At 37.5% G+C, this 27030-nt stretch overlaps 2 protein-coding genes and 1 long non-coding RNA gene across 5 annotated transcripts in view; 2 read left to right on the forward strand and 1 right to left on the reverse strand.

Annotated features, from left to right (window-relative positions):
- Positions 1–4013, forward strand: part of si:dkey-103g5.4 (uncharacterized) — a 23456-nt gene extending 19443 nt beyond the window's left edge. The window contains exons 26-30 of the mRNA XM_061046588.1: positions 1–127; positions 501–587; positions 2009–2155; positions 2330–2527; positions 2710–4013. The exon at positions 1–127 is cut by the window's left edge and continues 25 nt beyond it. Coding sequence (XP_060902571.1) covers positions 1–127; positions 501–587; positions 2009–2155; positions 2330–2527; positions 2710–2829 — 679 coding nt within the window. The 3' untranslated portion in view covers positions 2830–4013. The remainder of the gene's footprint in view (positions 128–500; positions 588–2008; positions 2156–2329; positions 2528–2709) is intronic.
- On the reverse strand, positions 2006–2767 carry LOC132980441 (uncharacterized). The gene is made up of 2 exons (XR_009674177.1): positions 2662–2767; positions 2006–2148 (listed from the first exon to the last, which is right to left on the reverse strand). It is a non-coding gene; the product is annotated as an uncharacterized LOC132980441 (long non-coding RNA).
- A 3435-nt stretch (positions 4014–7448) lies between the features above and the next one.
- ttc12 (tetratricopeptide repeat domain 12) lies at positions 7449–24000 on the forward strand. Of its 3 annotated transcripts, none has more exons than XM_061046590.1 (21): positions 7449–7603; positions 8174–8331; positions 8644–8665; positions 9888–9965; positions 10102–10223; positions 10539–10598; positions 11080–11151; positions 12023–12083; positions 12524–12712; positions 15116–15182; positions 16156–16244; positions 16419–16587; positions 17053–17148; positions 18029–18092; positions 18221–18355; positions 18783–18875; positions 19274–19342; positions 21567–21668; positions 21885–21984; positions 22216–22444; positions 23786–24000. In XM_061046590.1, the coding sequence occupies exons 1-21, from the start codon at positions 7537–7539 to the stop codon at positions 23853–23855; spliced, it is 2112 nt and encodes a 703-aa protein (XP_060902573.1). In that variant the 5' UTR covers positions 7449–7536; the 3' UTR covers positions 23856–24000. The 3 variants fall into 3 exon arrangements, with proteins under 3 accessions (XP_060902573.1, XP_060902574.1, XP_060902572.1); XM_061046591.1 differs by lacking the exon at positions 23786–24000 and adding an exon at positions 9125–9160 and having other exon boundaries at positions 22216–22761; XM_061046589.1 differs by lacking the exon at positions 23786–24000 and having other exon boundaries at positions 22216–22761.
- The last annotated feature ends 3030 nt before the right edge of the window (positions 24001–27030 follow it).

The raw sequence follows: 27030 nt of genomic DNA on the forward strand, positions 1-27030 counted from the left end.
CCTTGAAGCTCAGTGGGAATGTGAAGGAGAGCTGGTCCCTCTGGATTTGTCACTGCTTAACCCAAGAGAGTATCTTGTCTACCAACACGGACTATTCCTGATCCACACATTGAATGATTTAAACTTGGTTGGTGCCAAAATTTCTTTCTCACTTGAATCCTGCTGCTTGTGTTTTTTTTTTTTTTTTTTAAATAAATTGCTCTTACTGTTTTGAGGCTTTGAGTGACGTGGCCCCGGGCTATGATTCATATTTTAATTTTTTGTGAGCCTCTGTGCAGCCTGACATACTGGATATCTTCTAACCATCCCTGTATCTCTAAAAGACCAAACACTTGGCTGCAATGTAAGAGGCCCGGGGCTTTAGACTGACCTTTATATAATATGAATTCTTATTTGTGATTTTAATTCATACTTATTTGTTCTCATTTTGAACTTGTGCTGACCTGCAGTAGGTCTTTGTAATAAAAACAAGCTTAGGTTGTTTTTCTCTTTTCCAACAGACTTCAACCATTTCTCTCCAGATAGCAGCCAGTCTCCCAAACAACAACTACGTCAACAACGCCTTCAGAAATTCCTTCTTTTATCAGGTAAACTTAGAGTCATGTTTGGTGTAAATTGACTCTTAATTTATATTTTTCAACACACGTACAGTTGCACAGTGTTTGGTGTTGGTATCAAATGTATTGCTATTAGATTGGTATTACTACAGATTCACTTACAATTAAAGCAAAAATGGTCTACTTACATCAAGACTAACTAAAGTGACAACACAGCCTATTGAGTAGAACCTTAAAGTATGCTGGCTGGATGAACCCCCTCCCCCCGGCAATACTTGAGTCGCTTGCCTGCAGCTCAAATGATTCACTCACGCTTGTTGACAGGTTGAGCTGAAGATGGTGAAAATGAAACATAACCTGCTTCACAGCAGACTGAGTTTTATAATTGTACTTTTTAATCTATTTTGTTGTGTCTTTGAGTTCATTGTTATATGAATCACAAGGGACAAACCTGGGTACATAAACACTTATAGGAATGTGATACATTTTTACATCTATGGAAAAACAAGGAGAAGGTGAAAATGAATAAGTAAAATTTACCAAAATAAAAGTCTTGGCCATTTGTAAACATGTCCTCTTTGATTTTTTCTTTTTAATGGCTGCTGAAAGAGTGAAAATGAAAGAAAGAAAAGGGAGGATATATAGAATAAAATAAAAAAGTCTCAGTAAAGTACAGTTTAGTTTGTAAATAATAAGAGGTATTTAGGCATAAAATAAATCACAGTGACATATTGTTGAGGTTGTGATTTGCATGTAATTGGTACAAAAAAAGTCTTGATTGACAATTTTTGTGCAAAAACTGAAAAGTAAAAGATGAGGGAATAGTAAACAGTGAAGCAGAAAGGAGAGAAGAGTCGACCATCAAGCAGCATTCAGAAAACAACCTTCACTCCAACCAAACTTTCTGATCATTGACTGTTCAGGCCACAGCGCAGCAGCAGCTTGCTGTATACATCTACTATTAACATCTTTCCAAAGCCCTCGTTAATGCCGATGGTGCGGTTCAGTGAACAGTCTCAGCAGAAAAGCTTTAGATAACATCTTGTTCAGTTGAAGCAAAAGGCTCGTCCTTGTCTGCTCATCCGTCCTGTGCTCACAGAGGAACGGAGTCAGTCCAAAAGACCCCTCAAATCTGTAAACCACATCGACTACAACCTAAAGGTTTCCTGGAGGTTAGCTAGTTCTTTTTTGTTGGATGGATTTAGCTGTTTTAGATTCCCTTAAAGGAGGTTATAAGCAGCAGATTTTAGGCAAAGCAAAAAAGTACATCCTTTTAACATCTACAGTTAATATTCCAGGTGATACAAAATAAAAATGTAGAACCTAAGAATCCAATAAAAGGCCAAGCTTTATTTTCATCAGTATAATATGCTTGTCTATGTGTTTCTCCAGCTGTAATGTGTCGCTGAGAATAACTCTGAAATGCGTGTGAATGATCGCTCTGTTGACAGGAGGCAGAGGAGACGCTCTTTGTCCGCAGACAGAGGCTCCAGTCAGTTGGTGGCTTCTCTCTGCTGCTGCTCCACTGTCTGTGCCACATCAAAGTCATAAACATGACCTATGACTCCAGTCCTCACTTTCAGAGGCTTTTCTTCAAGGTAAAGTGACAGTTCATACAATGTTCAGTGGTCGTGAACGTAGTTTTCATTTCAGATTTGGATTAAATAAAAACCAAACTTTGAAATTCCAGAAGTATTGTGCCATTGGTTGGGTGTCTTTTACCGTCAAGCCATTAATTTAAATGTTGTAGATTTGTTACATTTATTCCACAGATGCTGCAGGCTTGTCTTGGGGAGCTGTTCCAAGCCAGACTGGGTGTGCCTCCCTCTGGTCAGGATGACTATTTGAATGTGTTGTTTCAGCACCAAGGAGCCTTGTCAGGAGACTTTAAGAAACCTCTCTCTGACTCTCAAGCTGCTGCACTGCTTCACAGGCTTCACAAACCGAGCAGAGGAGAGCTATATGAACATGTAAGGACACAATATCTTCCCTTACTATGATCATTTGTTCAAGATTGGTTAACTCGAGTCTACTGCCATTATTTTTGTTTTTGTCTTACTGCAAGATTTGACAGTGTACAAGTTGTGGGAGCAACCAGAACTACCTTGTGTGTGTCTTTTTGTTGATTTTCTCTTTGTCTTGCTGGGAGCAGGAAGTTGAAGAGCTACAAAAGAAGCATCAAGAAACATCTCTTTTCTCACAACTTGAAAAACATTTGAGAGAGAAAACCTCTGAAACAATGGAGAAGTGCAAACTAGGTAAACAAATATAGAGATGTTCATACCTCTACATTAGTGTGCATGTTGAAATGAAATTTTTTTAATACATTTGAGAAATCAAATGTCAATTTACTATATTGCTGCCCTTTGTGACACCCCCCCCCCCCACAAAAAACCTTGTATATTTTAAATAAAGTCACTTGTTAGTTCTGAGAAATTTTGAATTTCAGATATATACTATATTACAGCCTGATTTCATGATTTTTAGATCATTGTATGACTTACCTCAGCTCAGTCTCATCATCACGATTGTTTTGTCAAATGAAAAAGGCCAAACTTAAAAAATCCATGAAGTTTGACTTAAGGTGGGTATTGTGTCGCATCATGAGCATTTGAGCATGTAATTTTAAATTGATTTAATTCTTGTCGTCAGTGATCACAAAAAACAACCATGTTTTATTTGTTAATAACAACAACACACATTTTCTTTGTGTAGCAAACATATTTTACTCTGACGGATCATACATGTTTTTGGAATTATTTCAGTACAATCATCGCATTGCAGTAACATGACTCAGAGTCTTATTGGCATTTGGCATTGGCAAGTACACATGTGTACAACATGTATGCAAACAGACAGGCATATGTTTCTATTTAGTCAGCATATGTTTGGAGGAAGGGAAAGCTCATCATTAAAAGCCTTTGCTGGGATTCAACACGTCATGGACCTTCAGTGATGTTTCGGCTTGTTGATTTCGAAAATGATGAAAATGATGGTGAAGATGATTCCAAAGACAAGTGCCAGGATATTTAGCACCTTGGCTGTTCTTGATGCATCCATGGCTTCTGATGATTGTCCAAGACTATTAGCAGTGTTTGCCTACAAAAAGCAAAAATTAGAATAAGTTTCAGATAACTTGAAATCTGCTTTCTTGATAATAAAAGAGAGGAATTTACTAAATGTGCAGTACTGGAAAGCACACAAAAAAAATTCTGCCCTTTTTTTTATTTTGACGGCATTTCAAAAGCAGGGAGCAGCTGAAAGGAGGAAAACCAAATGTGATGCTTGTTTAAAGTTACCTTGTTGGAGTAGATAATGGCAGCAATCCCCAGAGGGCAACAACAGAAAAAAGTGTTAAAGATTGACCATCCCATGTAGGATGGAACCAAAGGCGCCTGGCCTCCTTCCATGCTGGCTCTCTGTCTCCGCTGATGTGGTAGGAGTTATTCTTTTTGGGCTGAAGTCTGGATCCAATGGGTGCTGGGACTGACAACCCCAACCCTTTTATTCCTCATGGGTGGGATCTAAGAGGGGTGTAAAACCTTTATCTACACAGTAATGATGAAAGGAACTCAGGGCTGTTTTGACATCTTTTATAACCTTAACTTTATTAGCTAATGTAAAATGAAAATGGAGGGAAACAAATCAAATAGCCGCTAAAATCGTCCCCTTTCTAAGACAAAGCTTTTTAATTTTTTTTTTTAGTATTTTCACTTCTGGGAAACTTTGCATCTGCCTGTTTCTTTTGCTGATGGTAACGTACCTGAACATGACCCCTCACACGGTGTTCAACAACATCCTTGTTTCATTTTGATTTCTTTTGAAACACTGTATATTTTTACAGTATTGAGGTGGGCTGGAAATCAATGCCAATTATTCTAATACTTGGGTTAGTAACCCAGTTAAGGTGAAGATTTGCTTGTTGACACAAAAAAAAAAACCCAAAAAAAACAGTTTACCACACACAAACCAAAATGTTGAGCATTCTAGTGGTTGACCTACATACGAAGTTTAATTTCCTGTTTCTCATGCTTAACATCCTGTTATGTTTCCACTGAGAAAAAAACCCCTCTGAGATGATAAATCCATCGGCCCCATGTTGTCTTAAAATGATACAAATACAAATCCATGCAGTTTTTAAATTGGACATGTGTTTAGTCACGTCGGCTTTCTTTGACTTTTGCCCTTGTAAAGGAAGTTAGTTTGAAATTCAGAGAAGTACTATTATATTAACAATGTCACCTTTTTTTTTTTTATCTATCAACGTCAATGTAACAATACCGGCACTTCAAATTGGCATCAGTAGTTCTCGAAAAACAACTGTCTAAAATGCAGAAGTTCAGAAGTTGGCTATTTTTTTTTATTGTGTATAACATTCGTTTATCAAGCCACATAATAAAAACTGCTGTTTTTTTCTCTCTACTGGCTCTAAATGTTTGCTTTGATAACCTTACTAGAATACATTTTTTAAGCCCATGATGTTTTTTGAAGTGGGGTTCATGCTCTTAGATAGCCCCAAATGAGAAAGTGGAGTTATGAGAAATAGTCAATGGCCTTTCGGCAGATAATAGGAAAAGAATTTACTCAAAGAGAGCACTGTTCTTTTTGTATCTGTCAGCCTCAGAGACACGACACTGTGGCATCCAACACTCTAACATCCACAGCAGTTGGAGTCTGGCCATAGAAAAGCCCCAGTCTGTACAGTAAGCCATCACAACGATAACTCCATACTCACTGTGTGGCTTCAAACCAAACAAACTGGTTAGCTTTTTTGAATGTATGTCTGAATAGATGTTAATCAGACATTTTATTGTTAAGTTCTGTCTCAGGGTCTGTCTCTGATCTCTTGACCTTTTGAGACCCTGGTCCTAGAAAGCTCTCCAGTTTCCTATTTTGAGACTTTAAAAGCCTCACAGGGGAATGTGTAAGATGTTTTGTAGGCAGGGTAGTTAAAAAAGAAAAAAATATATTATTGATACAAATCATTGATGTAATACTAAAACGTAATACTTCAACAAGTCAAGATTAAAATTATGGGGCTAGAGATGTGTCTGTGGAATGTTTTTATCCTCATTTGCTTTGTGCTAAAGAAGATAAAGAGTCTTTTTGTCTGTGGTTGCGTTTGAATGGGATCGAGCAGTCAACAGAGACACCAGAGGGATAAAGTCAATGCTCTCTTTCTTTTCTCAGAACTAATGATGAAGTCCAGATATAGCAAGTGAGGATATCCAATGTTAATGTCCTGCTGTGTGGTGTGTGTCTCCATGATACAATGCCTGCTATCTTCTTCCAGCTGAACACAACTTTAATTGAAGATATTCCCCATATACTTATTTTTACTCAGTCAATCATGTTATATGTGCTAAAACAAAATAAAAACAGCTATTGAGTTTATGATTTGAAAGACTAAAGTTTTGTCTTCTCTTGTTGCATGTATTGAACAGAACTTTAGGCTTTTAAAGGATTGGTAAAGATTTAAAAAAATACTCCTATGTAATATTATAAAACTTGGTGTATTTCTTAATTATACTTGAGATAACTCATGCATGTTTTTATGGCATTGGTCCTAAATATTGTCTTGCAACAACATGTTTTTGACATCATATTACCACATGCCCACTTAACCCATTGGCAGCTTTCATTAAAGGCTGGCTTGCAACTTTTTTTTAGTTCAATAAAAGATCTGAGAGTGAGCTATGAGCACAGAACACTCTGCAGACATGTGCAACTCTCTGCATACAATATAATTCACTACTGCATGCATGACTGACTTTATAAGAATTGTGTGTGGCTGACAATCAATCAATGCTCCTCACTTTCCAATGCAGACTGTCGCTGCTGGGTTACAACATTTTGTGGAATAAATAACTGCAATGTCTAGATGTCTGTCATAAACAATCTTTATCCATCTTCATGTTCTCGTAATAATAATTAAAATCTGAAATACTGTAATGCCAACTGAAATGCCTTGCAGTAAGCCTCTGCTCAACTCCTTCCTTGCTTGGAAGTCTAACTTTATTTAATTCTTTGTAACTGTAGGTATGTGTGGACAGTTTTATGAAAATGGTTATTCACTTACTGTGCCCTAAAGTCATGGCAACATTACATTTCTTTTTTAATGAGAATCAGCTGAGTTGAGAACACGTTTTTGCATAGCTGAGTGTGACTAAAACCACCAGGAGGCAGTGTTGATCTTTTGCCGACCATAAGGATGGCAGGAATTCAAGATGGAAGATGCTCTAAAATCAGGTTCATGAAAAAGTTGAGGAGCAATCACACGACCACTGTATTGAATCCACAACACACACATAATTTATGCATAAAGAAAATGGGTTCCCAAAGCATGTAATTGCATAAATTAAATTATAAATCAAACAGTAATGGCAGATCCTAAATGATTTAGTTGGATTCGTTACAGGAAATAGCCTACAATTTGACAATTAGGCTATGGTTTTTTGCAGTGAGGAAACAAACCGACCACCGACATTCAGGTAGGCTATGTAAGCCTCCATGAGCTTTCATGAGCTTTCAGGTAGAGGCAGAGAATTTTGTATTTCTGTGACACGTGCAAGTGTATAAGTAAGCGGAAAGTCACATATTTTTGACAACAAAAAATCACAAGAACACAAACAAGAAAGAGGTGGGCTAGAAGCCGAAAGTTACAATAGCCTAGGCTATATTACGATTATTTTTCCACGGGAATGGCGCTTCATTATAGTATTATTTTTTTTAATAACAATGTCAATCATTGTTCCTCGTTCTTTATGTGCAACTAGAGGTAGGTTAACTATCATTTAATTATTTCAAACAGAGTAGTACCCTAACTATTTTGTGTCGATTTGAGGCTAATAAAGGAGTTTACGAGTGGCCTTAAATGCATCACGTCACTATGGCAACCTAACGCTCATACTCAGTAGGAAAACCTTGAGCGTCAAATAAATAAACCATATAACTGCATAAATAATACGCTGAGACTCACATGGACAAAAGCAAGATGGAGAAACTTGAAGACATCGAAATATTTTTGAAGAATGTTGACACAATAAGTAAGTAAAATACCTTTCAACCACTGTATTACTCGAAAATCATTAGCTTACAGTTTAAATAGCCAGAAGTGTGTCAAGGCGAGCAGAAATAACGTCATCGATGGTAGTGTGCTTACTAAGCGGACAGGTGAGAGGTAATAGGGCTATGTTCAAACGACACGTAAATGGACTCTTTTGACGTATCTTTCTCATGTCCTGTAAGCAATTCACTGTCTGAGTTACCACTTACCATTGTAACAAGTATCTTATTTGTGTAAAAACATATATGCTTGTTTGTACCTGTAATTTTTTATGCTTCAAACGCTTCAAACGATACTGTTAAAGAAGGGTTTTAAACATGTTGTATGTTCACACTGTATGAATTGTTACTTTCGATTTGTGCAAAGCCAAATTGAATGTTTGAGCATCTGTCAATGGGTAAAAATATAACAATATAGGAATGCCATGTACATAACCTTGTTGTGTCCAAATCAACAAGTATCACATGTACAATTGACAACATGTGTGATTTCATTAATGATGAATGTATGAGTGAAGGATTTAAACAGAATACGTTTGTATTTCTTTCAGATGAGCTAGTAAAGGATCTGGATTCCTCTGATGTTGAAGTCCAGCACAAAGCAATGGGTAAAGCTGATAGCTTCATTGCTGCTTTGGATCAGCCCGGCTGCAGGACAAAAGTCAACAAGACTACAATTAACACAAACCCACCTCCCCAGCCTTCCTCGGTAAAGACATGCACACAAAGTCACAGTTGTACTACTTCTGCCCACTCTTCCTGTCTCAGTATTTTTGTTCACTTTCTCTATGTTTTTGTTTTGTTTCTCTTTGACTGTGTTGTCTCTTTTCTCTCTTAATGTCCCTGTTCCTCCAACATGACATGCAGCACATGTATAACCAATACCCGTTTATGATCAGGCCTAGTTTTACCAGTTCTGTCAGGTTAGAAAGAATAAGTCAGTGTATGTTGGTTTTAACTGTAATTTTTTTTTAATCTTATTTTTTACATTGTCTTAATAGTTCTTCTTTTTGTTTCACAGAGTGTGCACAATGAAAGTCCAGGTAAGCAAATCAAGGTTGTTCAAGCAGACCTATATCGCCTAATTATACATGCCATGAAAGTTCTCTCTGAAAAATACAATAATAAATATTCTCTCCACATTTAGATTTTTCCTAAGATATACCCAGATGACAGTAAATATTTAACCAAATAAAATAGCTATGAATACTGTATGTTGATGAAGCTTTACGTGGCAAATGTTTTTTGCAAAATGATATGCCTGCCTATAATGCTCCTATCAAAACTGCTGTTTCAGCAGAAGTTGTTTATGACATCCTTCACCATGGAGCACTCCAGCTCATGTTACATGTCAACCAGTCTTTGTTCACAGTCTATTATACAGTAGGTTCCTTTAACATTTATTTTCCTCATTATTATGAGGCCACACTTAAGCTAGGTGCAGACATGACATTTTCCTGAGGCGTAAGGGGATGTTTTAATCAACTGTGCTTGTTTGGCAGGCAGATGACTCACCATGCACTATACTAGAAAGAGAGGTATGAGTTGTGTCCTTGTGTAGTTTAAAAGCACATATGGCAACTTTTGTCACAAGGTTGGCTATTTTTTGTGCTATCTGTCACTTGTCTGCTGAGACCATTCAGACACACCGTCACTTTTTTATTTTTTGTCCAACAACTATTTTTGTCCACAAAGTTGGCGGAAGTTTAATAAGGCTGTCAAAGTTGACTCCATTACTAAGCTGTCTATGTCCTGGTGAGAAGGCTGTGAAGCTGCAAATACGTGAACCTCTTACACCTCTGTGTGTGAAACTACTAATATTCAAGTTGAGACATCAAACATTCAATTCACAAAATGCAGAAGAGAAGAAATGTAATGCTTGAGGCTTTGGAGACAGCAAAACAGTTTTTTTATATTACTCCCACTGATATTTATTACACTGGACACTGAGCAATACTGGTCCTGTCTTTGGTTGAACATTTGTTTTGTATTAAAAATCCTGCACAGAAAGAACCCTGTGGGGTTTTTGCATTCATTAGACACGACCTTTAAAACCTAGTTTAATAAAGCTTTTTTTCTGAGCTCGACCTCAGTTTTGTATACTGATATTTGTTTTTTTTGCTTATTTAAAACTTTGATAAGAACAACCTTTTTAAAAACCTTTGACGTGTTCTTTTGCATCAGTATTGCATGCTTACAAATATCGTAACAGGTCCTGCTTTGATTGAAGCACTTTTGCTTAAGAGTGTTCTATTTTTCAACCAGAGAATTTCATGAAGATCATGGAGAAGGATGCTGAAGAGAGGAGTGTGAGAAGGATCGAAAGAGAGAAAAAGGCAACTGGTATGTGATTCCATGTTTCTTAAATGTCTTATTCAAAGTTAAAAAGAGGTTTTTTCTTTAATTGCTGCACAGTGGGCTACCATTACGTCCATTTAAAAATGTTGTGCTGTATCTGTCGCTGTATCTGTCACTGCAGCCCTCAAAGACAGGGGGAATGAAGCTTTTGCTCTCGGAGACTATGAAACTGCTCTGAAGTATTACAGTGATGGCTTAGAGGAGCTACGGGATATGCAGCCATTGTACACCAACAGAGCACAGGTGAATATTTTTAACTTATGTTATTCACATTTAGATGTTTTATAATTAAGACACATGTTGTGTTTTTTTCAGTGTCTTTGACTTCATCCTTCTAAACTCTAAACTGTAAAATAGAGTTAAGGATTTAAACCTCAGTGTGACTTTACATGCTTTTAAGATGATTATAAAGTCAATATGTTTCTCCACAAAGATTCTGTGGTATTTAAATAACCAAGCACTTTTACACCACTCCATTCTTTACCTTGGCTTTCTAGGTTTATTTAAATCTGTTATTTATGTCCAGTTATCTTGTGTTTTATGTTTTAATCTATTCAGACCTACATGAAGCTGGGAAAGCATGAGGAGGCCGTCAGTGACTGTGAATGGGCTCTGAAGGTAAGGTCTGGATGGGAACAGAGGTCTGTCATTTCCTACATCATTTGTCATGTAGTCATCAGAGGCATTGTGAGCCTTTGACCCCAGTGGAGATATTTTTGGTGCTACCCTGCTCCTCACTCACAGCATGAACACATACAGATACAGTAGACTGGTCATGTAACATGTAGAAGGAATGATCCCTGAAGTCAACACTGTTTAAAAACAGACAAAAAAAATGAAATTATCTTTGTTCTTCCCAGTTGAGTATGTGTTTGGAGTTTACTTAAAAAAAGATAACGTCTAGTTTTGGATGACAAATATACCCGATTGAACATCTGTTCCTCCTCTGGTCTGAGCTTCCTGGAGTGTATGTCTCTGAAATCTCTCTCTAACTGTGCTGGTGTTATCAATTCACAAACATTGAATCATAATTATGTAGATGCGCTACTGATGAAGTGCTTTAACTGATACTCTCCCATGATAATTTTGCCTCTACCAGTGTAATGAGAAGTGCATAAAGGCTTACCTACTCATGGGGAAAGCATATCTAGCATTGAAGAATTATAATGAGGTGAGTATGATTGCCTTTCATTTCAGCTAATAACACCACATTCTTTACACATTGCTCCTGCATCCACATTCTTTACACATTGCTCCTGCATCCACACTTGGTGTCTCATCAAAATATAGCAGAGACATAGCTTTATCTTGAGGGTTGTATAAGCGTGACACATTAAAGTAGTCCTAGCCTCACAAACCATTTTGTAGACTCTTAGCCGGATTCACTATCTGCGCCGTCTCAGGGTGTAATTCATAAAGCATAAAGCGCTTATGATATTTCTTGCTCCGTTCAGTTTGCTTTAGGTTTGCGTCTGACTGAGGAGAAAAGCCGCCTGCACCCTTTACTCCGCGTGGCGCTGTGTCTCATGCTGACAGAGCTGTTTTGTCCACATAAAGACGATGAGGCCGGCCAATGGTTCCCAAACATTTTCTGCCCCCCCACCCCTCACCATACACACCAAGACATACACATATACACAAAAGATTTACACAAATAACACTGTCAGTCACACTCTGCCTATATTTTTAGATCTGAACATTGTCTGCAAAAAGTACAAAATAGCAATTCAGTGTGACAGAAGACTGTAAAGACTCATTCTACCCTTGATTATAATTATAATGGTAATGTCAAAGTAATATTAACACACTTTAATCATCTATTTTAAAATGAATACAGAGGCTTAATTGTTTCCCTGATTGCTGGAAAGTTAGTATCAGTATCTGGTAGAAAACCTTGCAGTACTTTGCTTAATGCAAGGTGTGTTTTCTTCATAACACACACTGATCATTGTGGTCTTTTGGAGGCGCAAGAACCGTAATAAAAATGGACCAGAAGAAAGTGATGCACATCCCATAATGAACCCAATATTACTCTCTTTCAGTCAAGAAACTGCTTTGAAAAGATAGAGGAGATAGAACCGGGGAAGGATAAAATGGCTAAAGGTAATGACTCATTTTTTTTTTTGGTTAGAAAGCTATAAACACATATAAGTCATTTCTTAATTAGTGCCCTTATTGTTAGTGCCCATTCATTCTATATTTTAGATCACATACATCTTGATCATAATTCCATGTTATTGTTTCTTCATTTGTGACAGTGGCTCTGCCATTTAAGGCATAAGTTAAACTGATCTTTAAAACTTTGTTAAACGGTTGAATTGTTTTTAGATTAGCTTCACGTTTCTTTACTTTGTGTCATTCATCCATATATACACAAATGTTGAAATTTGTAACGTAGCATTCATGGGCACCATACCTCTACTGTATCTCTACCTCCTTAACAGCTGTTGCACTAGAAGAAACTTTTAAGTTCTCTCATTACTGTGACGGTGACATCACTGTTACTGCTATGGAAAAATTGCTTTCTCTCTCTCTCTCTACAGAACTCCTGATGCAGGTCAACTTGGTAGAGGAAAAAGAGAGTCAGGAGTTAAAGGCAATGCAAGAGTTTGACAAGGGAGAGGGGAAGGCAACAACAGTGCACCAGCTGCTGGAGAAGCTGTCAAAGCCTGGCCAAATGCCCTTCTACTATTGTGGAGGACTGGACATTCTGTCACAGGCAGTCAGTGACTGTGAGTGGTCTTTTGGGAGAAACTACACACAGAAATGTCTGTATCCTCTAATCTCCTTGTCCTCACTCTTTCCTATGAAAACCTGTTTCACGTGTTCCCCTCTTGTCCGTTACAAAAGCTCAAACACCCTTTAGTCAGGAGGAGGCCAGGGAAGTAGTACTCAAGTACTCACAAGAAGGGGGACTCTGAACAGTCCATCACTGATTCTCCTCATGCTCCTTTTGCTTGTCACACTGAACACATTTCCAATACATGCAGTAAATTTACCCTGTAAGAGAGACACTGTGTCAGGGCTGCCTGGTGATCCAATGAGTGTAGGTCTATATCTCAAAACACTACATAACACTGTAAGATAACCCTTAAAAAATTGTCTGAAACTTGCTGTGCAGAGCTATCCATGCATGTGTATTCTGTTATCAGATCCATATCGGCAAGTTTCATTCTAGCTTTCAATGCCTGGCGATGAGTGAAACCTCAAGTGACTGTACTATGTGATTTGTGATTATGATCATCTCTATTAGCAGCATAAGACATTCCCTTGATGTATAAATGTCATTGTAATTTGGTTACTGAACTGCTGAGTGGGCTTTTCTAAGCCAGCAGTGTCAGCTCTTCCATCATTCAAGTGATATTATAAAAAGTTACAGTCTCCTGAAATGAAATCACTGATATTAAGATATTGTAATAGCCTTTATTATATGTACAAGGTTGTGTAGACAATATGACTTCTATCAGGTTTTTGGAAACATATACAGAGGGGGGTTGTTATTGGATGGTTGCAAACACTATTAAGCCCTCTGGAGCAGTCTCAGGAGCAATTTAATGAAACACCTGTGATAGCAGGTGTCCGCTCAGAGACACACCTGCACTCAATTCTGTCAGAGTATGTAGCTAGTGAATGGTGGTAGCTGGTCTTGTGTTGTACATTTATGACAAGCCTAGCCTGAGGTCATTTTGGTTGACAGGATCCTCAGAATTATATGGCTTATATATAATTAAGAGAAAGCTCTTGTCAGGGCATTAAGAATTCCTGGACATTTCCCTGATCAGGAAAAAATAGAAAATGAAGAACTTTTCTAAGAGCATGGGTCCACACAGTTTCAATCACAAACCTGGACTATCCCTGACTGCAACACGCCGGGACAAATGTATAACATTTCTGCTTCCCATTTCTACTTGACGTATCTGTCTTCTATCTAGCACAATGCTTGTTGTTTAAGAGGGGGTTGAAAAGGCGGCGACCAAACACATGCTGTACTGGAAAATGCCCTCATGGCTCTAATTTAATCTCATCTAAAAAAAAATAAAAAATAAATGAATGTGCTTGTAAAGTTGTTGGGCAAGAAATGTTCCAACCCATCCACTCATTTGATAAGGATGTCATCAGATAGAAAAAGTGACTGATATTTGTTTAGCATGTCCTCTGCTGTTAAAAAAAGGCTCCACTATGCACAGAAAGCAGTTGCTCTCCCCCAGGTTATTTTAAGTTTGATCTGAAAGGCCTTTTGGATTAAACTTTAAATCACCATGACCTGGATGACTGAGAACCTTCACCGACATGACTCTCCCCCAGGTCGTTGATCCCCCTCTGACAGCTGTGGATATATTTTTAAGTTTTTTGACCGAAAGAATGACTTTGAAACTGCAGACAGATAATTTAGTAACTATTTTTTTTTTAGATATTGCCACAGGCAGTAACTGCAGCTTTTGTATATTATTCTTGTTTTACAATTCATCAAGGTTAATGGCACTCTAAGCAGTAACTATTTTTATTGCAGGTAGGACACAAGACATTCTGATATGCTCTTCCCCATTGTAACTCTCATCTAGCTATGGTGTTGCTTCAGTAGCTGTGACAATACACCCAAGCATGAAGGAATACTAGAGTGAAACTTTAATCAGCATAGTGCTAGCTCTTTATGCTTCTATTAACTTGTATCACTTTCTCTACAACTACATATTCTGTTACATTTCATGCCCATTGCATTATGGGAAACATTTATTTTCCATTCTCTCAATTTTCTTCATTGAGATGAATACAAGTCTACTGTCATATGATTTAAAGCCTGTCTCGCAGTGCCATTCAATGGAAAAGGGCAAAACGCACAACTCACGCAGCAGGATCGCAGCAGACCTGGCATTTCAAGCGTTCTCCTCTAAAAGTACTCCCTCACTGCTCTGCTCTACGTTTTGTTTACTCAAACTCACTGTTTGTGGGACCATTCCTCACTGTACACTACCTTACTCTCTTAACATATTCTATTTATTCTTGTCTCACTTGGCCTTGTAAACCAGTGAACAATACAAGCTAAACTAAAAGTGAGAGATGTTGTGTTTCAAGTGATATATATACTGTATACAGTCTTCTATCCTCTTACACTATGTGCTGTTTTCTTCCAACAGGTACAGACCAGACCCTTTTCAGACTCAACAACGGCTTCAGTATCATCAGCAATGACATGGTGAGGAGGTAAGAATACCGGATGGAGAGGTAGCTGTCAGCTCTCTGTGTTGCACTGACAGATGGACCCAGAGACGGGAATACAGAGACAATGATCGTCTAAACTAGAGAGATCATCCCTCCTCCTCCCCCTCTCTCCCCCCTTCCATCTCTCACTGTTTGTTAGTGTGATAGCCCAAAGAAGAAAAGATGATCACTCTGAAGATTGAGATGAGCCCTGAAACAAGCCAAAGTCCTGCGTCCTATCCCACAAAGAGGCCTTTTTCTGTCACATACATCCTACTTTGTCCGTTGTTAGCGCTTTCATTATTCAAGTTAGAACACAGTGTCCCGAAAGTAGACAGTGCCAAGAAATTGCGGTCCAAGCATGATGGAAAGAGATAAGATATTGCTGTCAGCCAGAAACAGCCAACTGGAATAAATATGAGCCCTGTAGTAAAGAGGGCCAGTGCTTTGTTGCCTGTCCTGATCCCAATCTTAAGGAACATGCTGAGTTCATGCCCTCTTGGCACTACCATAGAAGGACTCAATTCTTAAATTATAAAAAATAAAAAATAAAAATATTGGGGGCTTTTATTTAGCTTTTTTGGAACAGGACAGTGGATAGAGTCAGAAACTGGTAGGAGAGAGAGAGAGTGGGTAAGGAGCCACAGGTCAGACCATAACCCTTTTAAGGACAACCGCCTCTGTGTATGGGTACCGCTAGGCCAACCGGGGAACCAGACCAAATTATTTATTTGAAGAGTAAAACTTGGAAAATGTTCTAGAGAATAAAGTTGAGGGCACTCCTCCTCCATATAAAATTTATCAAGGTTTAAAAAAACAGTGCATAAAAGAATAAGATGTGATACTCATTTTCAGCGGCATACTGTAACATGTTTACTATTAAAAGTAATTATTTATTTCAATAATATTTCTGTTTGATTTGCACATTAATTAAAAAAGAGAAACACTAAGATCAATGCCTTGTTGATTTCCACAGCTGCCTGTTACAGGAAACAAAGGGTCCAGACCACCAGGAGTTGTGTGCTTCTGTTCTGAAGTTATGGAGAGTTATTTGTTATGGAAATGGTATGTCGTGTTTGGAATTGAATAGCACTTCTTTATTTTTCTCTGTGTCGAACAAGCCATGTTCCAGCACACATACTGTTTATTTCATGTTTACAGACAGGATAGTTTCATATGAGACAAAAGGGCACTGTATACGTCAAACTCATTCTCTGTTCATGTTTCTGTTGTTTTCAGATGAAAACCAAAAGCTGTTGATGACATGCCCGGTCACCAGACAGTCCATCGTTGACTTGGTTACATCAGAGCATGTTGCAGTCCGGCTGGAATGCTTGGCATTGCTGTATATGTTCTCAGAGAAACCACACGGCAGACGTTTGGCTATTGACAACCTAAATATTTTCTCGTAAGACACTCCTTCATTTTGTCATCAGACACACCTCATCAGAGTAATAATGAAGCATTTCACAATCCAATCTTTGTGAAATCTGTGGTCAGCCCTTAGCTATATTTTTGTAATTTTCAATCCAATTGCCATGGCCATTTAATGAGATTTCAAAAATGTTGTGTATCATTGCTCTGGGACCTAGTTTAAAAATGACACCAAGTGGCCCAGGTGACTTCAAATTACATGTAGGTCTGATTATATCTGAGCTGCAGCTAAATGGATTTTCAGAAAACTGTTCCTTTTGGCATTGTTATCTAATGTATTGGTCCAAAGGTGGACAACATCATTATTTTGGTACACAACATATTCACTTATACCTTGATGATATTCATTATTTTTGTGTTTTTCTCTCTCTCTCTTTTTCTTCTGTTACCATCTCTTTTTTCTTCTTCTCCTCACACTACTCTTAATCTGGATCAATAGGTTGGCGAGGAACCTCATGAAGTGCATTGCAGAGCCAAAGCGGCAGGAAGAGAACACAGCAGTCCATATTCTGGAAAAGTTTGCAGTTGAAAACAAGTATTACTGATACATAGCTCACCCAAAACTCCAGACTTATTCTCCTCACATACGAGAAATGAATACTTTTATTGCAAGAGGAAATAACTAATTCAGATACTGTGCAGGGTTCAGAATATGACCCACAAAGCAGTCAATTATCCTCCCATACATCATAACCATATATATTAAAAGCACTTTAAAACCCGTCTTCACATCACGTCAGGAGGGGTCCCATGAGGAATGGAAAGTGTGACATCTTTCATAATTCAATATGTGTGATCCAAGTGTTAATGTCACTTGAAGGCAAAAGGCCATTCTCAACCTGTTTCCCTCTCTGGTGCCTCATGAAAATAGACATGAAAGAAACAACTTAGGCTGTTGAACACAGCAGGATATAAGTCAAAATGTCAAGCAGTGAAATGGAGGGATCCATTTTTTCTTGTCCTGAACTCAAAGAGAGTTACTCAACAAAAACATGTTATATCCTGGAGAGGTTTCCGATTATTTGTAGAAGCTCAGCTTGGTCAATGTTGATATTATCCATATGAAATTAAAGTAATACTCATCCTGATTAATATTTTATTCCACATTTCTGCTTTTAAGGCAGAAGTCAAATCAACTTGAATGTGCTGTTCTGTTTCACAGTGAATCTGTCTGCCCTTTACAGCATTCAATGTGGATAAGTGAGACTCTTTGGAGATTTGACAATCAGTGCTTTTTCACTACTCTTTTGAATGCAACGCAGATGATCAGTGAAAACCCTCAGCTCAGGATCAGATTTGATTTAATAACTACCTACAGCCACTGTTCATATTTATGCATTAAAAAAAACGAATACTTTACACACATAGTATGTCTGTATACACGTATGTAGAAATGTTTTTATGTTCTCTTACAGATTTCACAAACAGCTCAGGAGTGTGTTAACAGACTCTGTTATCTTGCCATTTACAACAATACTGGTAAGATTTAAAGATGCATTGACTCATGTTGATATACAGTACTGAACTTTGCTAAATATTTGCTATACACTCGTATTCATGTGTGTTAAAACGTGTGTCTTGCTTATTTTCATATGTTTACTTTTCAGAAAAACGTCAGCCCATCGAGTCGGCATGTCCTTCCATCCCTGATATCCACTGTTGACCATCTGGCTAGAGATGATGTCATCCATCGCAATTTTGCTCTCAATCCAGAGTGTTGGAAAGCTTTTCTGGATGCTATTGTTAGTATCCTTACAAACTGGTTCCTTTGCATAGAAAAACAAACGTTCTTTTAGTGACATTCAGAAGCACTGCGATTATGAGACGCCTTTATATAATAATAATAATAAAGTTTATTTATAAAGCACTTATCAAAACCAACGTCACAAAGTGCTTTACAGAAAAAAGAAAAAATCCCAACAGTCAAATACACAACAACAAAATCCTATTAAAAGCTTGAAAAATAAAACAACAGTGCCGCAATCATCCAATTAACAGAGAAAATAGAAACAATCGAGACAAAGATTAGCTAAAGTTAACAGTAAAACAAATAAAACATCATGGATGAAACAAGGATATAGTAAAACAAAAAGAAATAATAGAAATAATCTGTCAGGGATCTTACGAAGATGTTACGCTGGTTTTTAATCGTACTTTATGCTTTTGCAGAAGCAGAGCATTGTATGTGAATACAAAGAGGTGCTTTACCCTCTGCTTGGTTTGATCATCAACTTGTCCAATGTCACCTCTCCAGCCCTTCAGGTAAAGCCGCTGATGTGTGATTTTTTATTTGTGATACTAATATTGAATTTCAGTCATAAATTGATGTGCTTAAATATATTTTGTTTTTACCTCTGTTAACTATATATATATGCCTCTGTTATCTTTATAGATATATACCTTTGTTATCTTTATAGTTGGCACTACTAATTTTGACATGATGATACTGTATCTTCTATAAGGTAAATGTCCCCCTTACCATTGAAATCCCGAAGATTAAAAAATACTGCATTGTAAAAGAAGAGGAAAAAAGAAGCCATTGGAATGGGTCAGCAGAGGGAGGGGTATCTGTGTGAATCGGGTGTGACCTAATCAGTCACCTAATCAGAGGTGAAATGTATGTGAAAATTGGTTTGGCCTTTTTTGTCCCCTTTCTGTAGGATCATGCTGTTTCACTCTGTGACTGCTGTCTGGGCTTGCTGCAGGATAGTGATGGAGGAGTTATAACAGTGAGTGAACATTACTTGAACACTGCACTACAGTACTCAGGAGGATTGATAAAAAAAAATCTAAAAGATTGAAGGCATCAAGCGTGAGGCTGTTTAGCAGTTTGACTTCATCAGAACTCCCACTTAGCTTTTTATGTTTGACCAAGAAAGTTTTGAAAAGTAGAAATACTTTTTTTTCCCCGGTTGTTGAAGGTTCTTTCAGAAAATGTATTCTGGCTATTTAAAAAAAAAAAGTTGCATCCATGAGTCACCATTTTTTAAGCAAGGAGAAAACACTTAAGATATTTGTCTTGAATATACCGTCAGCCTTTTTAAGGGCATGTGAACTCACTGGCAATATGCCCCAAATGCTGGTTGCAATCCTCAGTATTCATTGCATCTTGTATAGGTGTCATTACATTTGATTGAAACTCCAGCTCCAGGTGCTGCTGTCTGTGTTAATGGCTGTTATAGCAATTTCAGACTGCCTAAGAAAAGCCTGTAGAGTCCCTCTCCTCTGCCTACCTGTCTCTTAATTCTATTTTAATGCTTACTTTGTGCCTGGCTGGCATTTTTCTTCCTTGCCACCTGGTGTCAACATCCTGTTTTTTATTTCCTCAATGTTTTTCTCTGCTCTGATCTTTTCTTGTCATGTCCTGACATTTCCCACCTTCTGTTCTTATCACATCTTAATATTAGTTTTTGGTAGCCCTTAGCCCCTTGTCAGTAGTGACCCCAATGTTCATATTATTTCTGTTCCAGTTTTTTTTCTTTCACTTTTATACATTAAGGTTGATCAATTTCTTTCTTTTTTTCCGAGCATGCACATATGAGTGTAAGAAAATTCTCGGGAGGCCCTTGCTTGACACCCTCTGGTGAAACATTTAGTAATAATATAAACATTTCTTGAAGATTTGAAAGTTCACATATGATACTCCTTTTCAACAAGTTTAAGTAAGTCTCAGAGCTCCCCAAACATGTCTGTGAAGTTTCTTCCTGAAAAACCAGTCCAAACCTGTATTTGATCATGCCTTTGAACCCCTCTATTTCAGCCCTGCTCAGAAAAGGCTGTTTCTGAGTCTGTAGCTTTAAATGCAAATGAGCTGAGTTTGACCATACCCCTCTAGAAAGACTTGGGTGGCTTGGGCTTTCTTGCTTCATGCCCTATTGCTTAGACATACATAACTGTGAGTGTCATCCACCTGGGGAAAGGGTTACTGCCCTTTGTGATGTCATGAAGGGAACATCTCCAAACGTCCTGTTGGGACCACATTTTCTGAAAAGTGGAGCAGGCAAAAGACAGAGAGGATGGACTTACTCATGAATGTTTTCATTAGACAGGCCAGGGACATATATTATTGTTTGAAAAACATGGTAAAGTGAACATACTTCTTTTTAAAGTTCACATTTTGAACTTTAAAAAGAGCATTAATCAATTTTAGGCCACTAGGGAGCAGAAGAAGATCACATCAAATTGTTAGCCTGAAAAAAGCTGCAACTCATACGTTAGCAGACAGTTCCCTTTGCTGTAATATAACAGACATATAGCAACATTATCACCTGAGCTGCCTGCCTTACAAATTTAGGGTGGTATTTTTTTTGGCCTCCTGCCTCTGTTGTCCTTAGATAAAATATTTGGGACGTTACTAACATTGTTTGTTTTATATTCTTATTATCTATATAATTTACCTTGTTGTTGGTTTTATTCTTAAAAGACATATGTAATAATACAAGTTTATCAAAAACCCACAACCACTTTTTTACCAATTTATTCATTTGGCTATGTACTCTTGACCTTCAAAATGTAAAGACTCTCAAATTACTCATTTGTATCCTTTAAAGACTAATTTAGTGTACTCTTCATTTTCTGAAATGGCTTCTTTTGAGAAGTCACTAAACTCTGTCCTTAATTTTCTCCATGCAATAGCTCTGTGTCCTTCAACAGGTCCTGTCTGAACACAAAGCAGACACCCGCTCAGTACATTTTTCTAATTCTTTTTAACACTTTGTATCTTCACTTTTTCTTTCAACTATCTTCTCTTTATCAGGGTCACCATGATGTGTTGTTCATCTAAATGTGTTTGCAGTTAACACTCTCACCCTTTTTACGATTTCTCCCATTAAAATGTTCTCTTAATCCTGTGATATCCTGTCTATTTCTCTGTCTTCCCATTTGTTCATTTTCTTTGATAACTTCTTATAGTTTCCTCCTGTTGTTTTGCCTCTATTCTTCTTTGTCTTCCAGAGAGCCGCAGGTGTGCTGAGCACTGTCCTCCCTCAGTCCTCGGAGGCTGTCCTGCATGTTATTGAGGGGGGTGTGGTTCGGACCATGCGTTGGCTACTAAAGGTGCAACACTGCATGTACAGCCAAGTTTTCGTGAATACATCAGCCCTTTGTATAGATTCAGTGATTGGGGAAAACTGTTTGTACTCTTCACATGTGACTGACTTCACCACTCTTTTTTCTTTTTGCCTGACCCTGAGTGTTTACATTACATTCTAATTCATAGTCACATGTTCTAGTCATTTCATGTAGTTATTATTTTTGTGTCTGTCTTCTCAGGGAACCGGGCAGGCTGCTACTAAGTATGCCATTAAGACTCTGACAGTGTGTACTGCTGCCAGTCAGTTGGCTCGGGAGGAGCTGTTGAAGTCTGATAAAAGTGAGAAATGATTGACATACTGGCACTACTTTGACAAAAACTTTCATCACTGCATAACAAATTGGGAATTGACCTAATATGCAAACTAAATGTGTGTGTGAGTGTGTATGAGTGCATTTCTGTTTGTTGCTATGTGTGTATGCATACTGTATACATGTGTGTGCCTGGTTCAGTTTATCTGCAGATAGATCTTTCCCTTCATATTTGCTTTTCATTTATCGTTCAACATAGAACTGTCAATTTTGCGTCGTGTGCTGGGTTCCAGCTGTGATGAGATGGTAACAGGAAACGCAGCCCTGTGCCTGGCTCATTGTCTTGAGTTGGAGGGAATTGCCAGCAATCTGCTGGGCACTGATATTGTGCCGCTACTTCTTCGCCACGCTGCAGGGGACGCTAAGAGGACAGCTGTGAGGCAAAATGCAGCCATCGCTCTTGGGAAGCTGTGTCGCTCTGAGCCCAGGTGCCCTCTCACCTCACTCTATAAACCACATGCTGTTGATTACATCTACCAAACTAGCCTGAAGGAGAACTAATAGACCAGATAAAATTCCACACTGACATTAGGGTAGATATGGTGATGCAACATTATAGCTTTGGTTAGAGATATTGGTAACACACAAGGCAAATCTATGACGTTTAGCACATGTTGACTAAAGATAATCAATTCTTTTTTAGGTTGTCCGTTCAGTATTTGCATCTCAAATATAGGACTAATGATTTATTTGGTATGAAAACCATTTCTTTATTTCTTAATGAACCCTTTATGTTTATCATATTTGTCATTATATTTTAGTTTCTTTACTTTTTTCCTTCAAACAATCTTCAATTGAACTGCTGCAGAGTGATCTTGTGCAAGTGATGATTGACTCACAGCATTAATGTGTTGCATTAGCTTTAACACTACCACGGTGTCCTAATGGTTGCACTTCGTTAACTGCTTAATCATGATGGATAGGCTCATGGCCAACATATCCTGAACCTTACTTTTTAATAAGCGGTAGAGAACAAGAAATAGTTATGGTACGGAGTGTGGCAGGGAAACTGCTTTTGACGCCATTATATTGGTCAAAGGTTTCAAGTCTTGCTTTAGATTTGGCCATTTGATTTTTTATTAGCTGTATTGTTTAGTCAAACAAAAATGTTTACATGAAAATTGCCGCGGTTTGGATACAACTCAAAACTACAGCTGACTATTCATTTCTTGGCTATCTTTTTATCTGACCACAATTTTCACAGAATGTTGTTTTGTCAGTAAATGTGCCAGTTTCATTTCACAGCTGTTTTCCTTAAAGTGCTTCTTTTGTCAAACCAAGAGTCAAATAGCCCAGATAACAACAATGTACTTTTATTTAATTGATATCAAAAAGAAATCCAGCAGTCTTATTTTTTTACTTTCTTGAAAACAAACGGAGAACTGTTCTGGATTTGCATTTGTTTATTTAGTCTGAACATGAACACAATAATTTCCACACTTCAAGGTAAGAACACTAAATAAGTGATGATCACATGCTTGACTGAACAATAGATTTGTTGGCAATTTTCTGAATACTGAAGCCCCTCTGGTTATGAGAGAGTGATTGTTGTGTGGAATCATCCTTAATGATAGAAGATGGCAGCAACAAACAAATGTCTTTGTTCGTAGGAACACGTTTGCTTTGCCTGACGGCCACACAGAGCTCTGCTGTGAACGTGCTGATCTTTAGTTTCCAAGCTAACACATTCTCACAAGTCTAGTTTCATCTGAAGGACAACCAACTCATGACTGACACTTTCCTTGTGTACTGTTTTTTATCAATTGCAGACATATAAACAAACTCCGAGAACTTCATGGCCTTGAGATCTTGCACTCCTGTATGAAGCTCATCACGTGAACACACCTTATGTTGTATCACCTCCTTTCTTGTCATCACTTTTGTTCTCTTCGTTATTCTTTTTTAAGCTTGAACAGCTGAGGTACCACATTTCATTTGATATACAATTGAATTTCTAACTAACTAAATAAAAAACTAAAATAAATGTTTTATTTTTTTGTCTCTTTTCTATTTTTATTTTTATTTTACATGTCAGAAATAAACTGAACTACAATGTTCATCGTTTTTTTTTTAAATGAGAAAAGCAAAAGACATATTGACAATAATAATTAAGATTTGTCTTCTAATTCCTTAAACTAAATCAAGATGGTCACAAATATGAGGAAAGATCTACTCAGGCCTTATTTTTTCATACCTATGGTGATTTTATTTGTCATTCACCATGAATTCATCAGGGTATAGGTGAAAATAGAACATGTCTTTCTCTCTCTCGATTTCATGTCTTTTATTGGATCAAATATCATCAATGTTAATTTAAATGTAAGACAGAAAGCGCTGCTTTAACCACTCACCTACAGACATTAACTCACTGATGACTTAAGAGTAGCTGACATTGATCAGGCAGCCTTCACATTCTGACTGAATACATTAACAAAGGAAAAAGAGCACTACAGCCTATTCATAATGTAGAGGTACAGTCATTGTGGGACTTTCCTTTCTATGTGATAACAGCTCTCACCACTACACTACAGTGCTGCTCTAACTGCACCACTGCAAGAAGGTCAGAGCTATAACTCTGCTGGTAAAATGTTTGTACACTGAGAGCACTCTTGTAGAGCTGTATTACTGGCAAAGTAGCCTCTGGCTGCACTATATGTTGAAATAGCTTAATAGTCTGGAAGATGTTGTTTAAGGCAGGTGAGAATGTATTTGTGGATGCAGGTCTGCACAAACCTCTAACTGGTTGGCCATGGGGTAAGGACTGGCATAAGCTAAACTTTAACCTTTATGCCACAGTGTTGTACAGAGATTCAATTCTCTGTTGTTACCACATATTTCTGTCAGTTTCATGAATATACTGACATCTGTGGTCAGTGTCAATCAAAGGGTTGTTGACATAATTTAACTGGGAATGTTTTTAGTATTAGCCAGGTCGTTGGTGCTGATAAAAGTGGACTGTCTAACTCAAGCATACTTTTCAATTTCTGTGGTACTTCAATGTGCAAATCAGAACTTTTATCACATCTGCTAGGTGATAATTGTTAATGGAGACATCCCACTCTTTTAATTTGTTTTACTCCTGGTTGTCTACCAGCCCACTAATGGAAATATCTCACACAGAAATGAAAGATGGTAACCCCCTTCTTACTGGTTTTAAGAGATCACATTACATCAGTCCTATCCTTGCGTGGCCTCACCTCCCTATCTGTTTTAGAATTGATTTGAAGACTTTTTACTGATCACTTCTAAAGCTTGTCTGGGACTAGCCCTGAATTACATTCAGAAATGCTGATCCCTTTTGAGCCATCTATAGCAACCTCAGATCAACCTCATGAAGGGCCCTCTGGTCATTCCAAAGTCGAGACTCAAATCAAAAGGAGAGATCGTGCTCCTGCCATGAGGGCCCCTCAACACTGAACGAGCTGCCTGAGGAGATAAAATGGCAGATTGAGTCACGTCTTTTAAAACACTTCTTCAAACTCACGCTTACAGATTGGCTTTAATATGATGTCACGTTTTTAAATGCTTTTTTTATTTTCTCTTTTCTCTTTCTGCTCTAAATCTAGTTATATTCCTGTCTACGATTTGCCCTTCTTATCGTTCTTTGTTTGCCTTCCTTGCTTTTATTTACTTACCTTTTATTTATTCATCTTTTTCTCTCTTTATTTCCTGTGATGTCATGTCGTTCTCTTCTTATAATATTTTCATAATATATCTTTATATAATCTTTGTGTATTTCTTCTATTGGTTTACTTTCTTACTTGAACCCCCTTTCGCATCCTGCCTGGTGTATCTATATTGTTCCTTCATTTGGATTTCCTCCTGTTGATCTTTTGAGTTTGCATTTTGTTCTTTGTTTCCTTTTTGTTTGAATTTTAACTACGGTTTCTTGACATTGAAGTTCCTCTAAGGATCTTCATGTGTAAATATGTGTATAACCTAATACTGCTCATCTTATTTGTTGCTTATTAGCAACTAAAAATATGCTAACATGCTAAATAAAGATGGCTAACATTCAGCTACACTTGCCAAACATTTGCATTTAAGCATTTCCATGAGAGCAGGTTTATCATAGCGTTATTAGTGTTTTGTGCAGACCCTAACCTATATCATGATTTAGGTGTCATAGCTCTAAGCATGCAGGTACACATAAAGAGGCTGGGTATTTTGTGCAGTTTATGGTATAGATATTACATACATTATTAATTATAGTTTTGCATAAATATGATTATGAGTCAGACCTCATTTTTTCAAATGTCTTTTTCTTTACACATTTTGTACCTTCTGCAGTGTTTCACCTGCAGTGAAGCTAAAGTCAACAGTTACTGAGGAACCTAATCCACGTGTATATGAACTGCAGAGGACAGAAACCCTTCTGAGGTATTTTCATGATTTATTTTCTTTATTTAACACATGCAATGAAAATGGCTTCATATGTAAAATACAAAGTAGATGCCATGCTTATATATTTGTAGCCGTGGCTAATTTGCAACCCCGGCCCCTGGCTGTAAGTTTTAGAATAACTCACAAGCATTAGACTAGATAATATACAAACACAGACTTTATTATGTAATACAAATAAGAACAAAGAACAATCAGTACATTAAGGATTATAAAGGGAAACAGAAACAGTCAACGCTCACAGACTTGCTTCATGACACCATCTGTGCAGGTCTGCAAACATCTGCTCAGATGGATTAAACAGAAATAACATTCACTGGAGCTCAAGTTATTGACCAAAGAAGACTGAATAGAAATAAGGAGGCTTTACTGTTTCATATTAGCATGTTTACAGGTATGTACAGAGTTGATTTTTCATATGTACAGTAGAATGCTTCATCTCATCATGTGCCAGCTCATTTAAACAACTGCTAATACAAATTTAATTAAATAGTACAATCAGTTTAAGTTTTAGATATAAAGTCTTGATTATACATGTTACAAATAGTTTTATCCCCAGTGGGACAACTTCAACATTTTCCTTAATTTTCTTAAAAAAAAAAAAAAAAAAAAA

Source organism: Labrus mixtus, chromosome 9, assembly GCF_963584025.1.
Source record: "Labrus mixtus chromosome 9, fLabMix1.1, whole genome shotgun sequence".
NCBI lineage: Eukaryota > Metazoa > Chordata > Actinopteri > Labriformes > Labridae > Labrus > Labrus mixtus.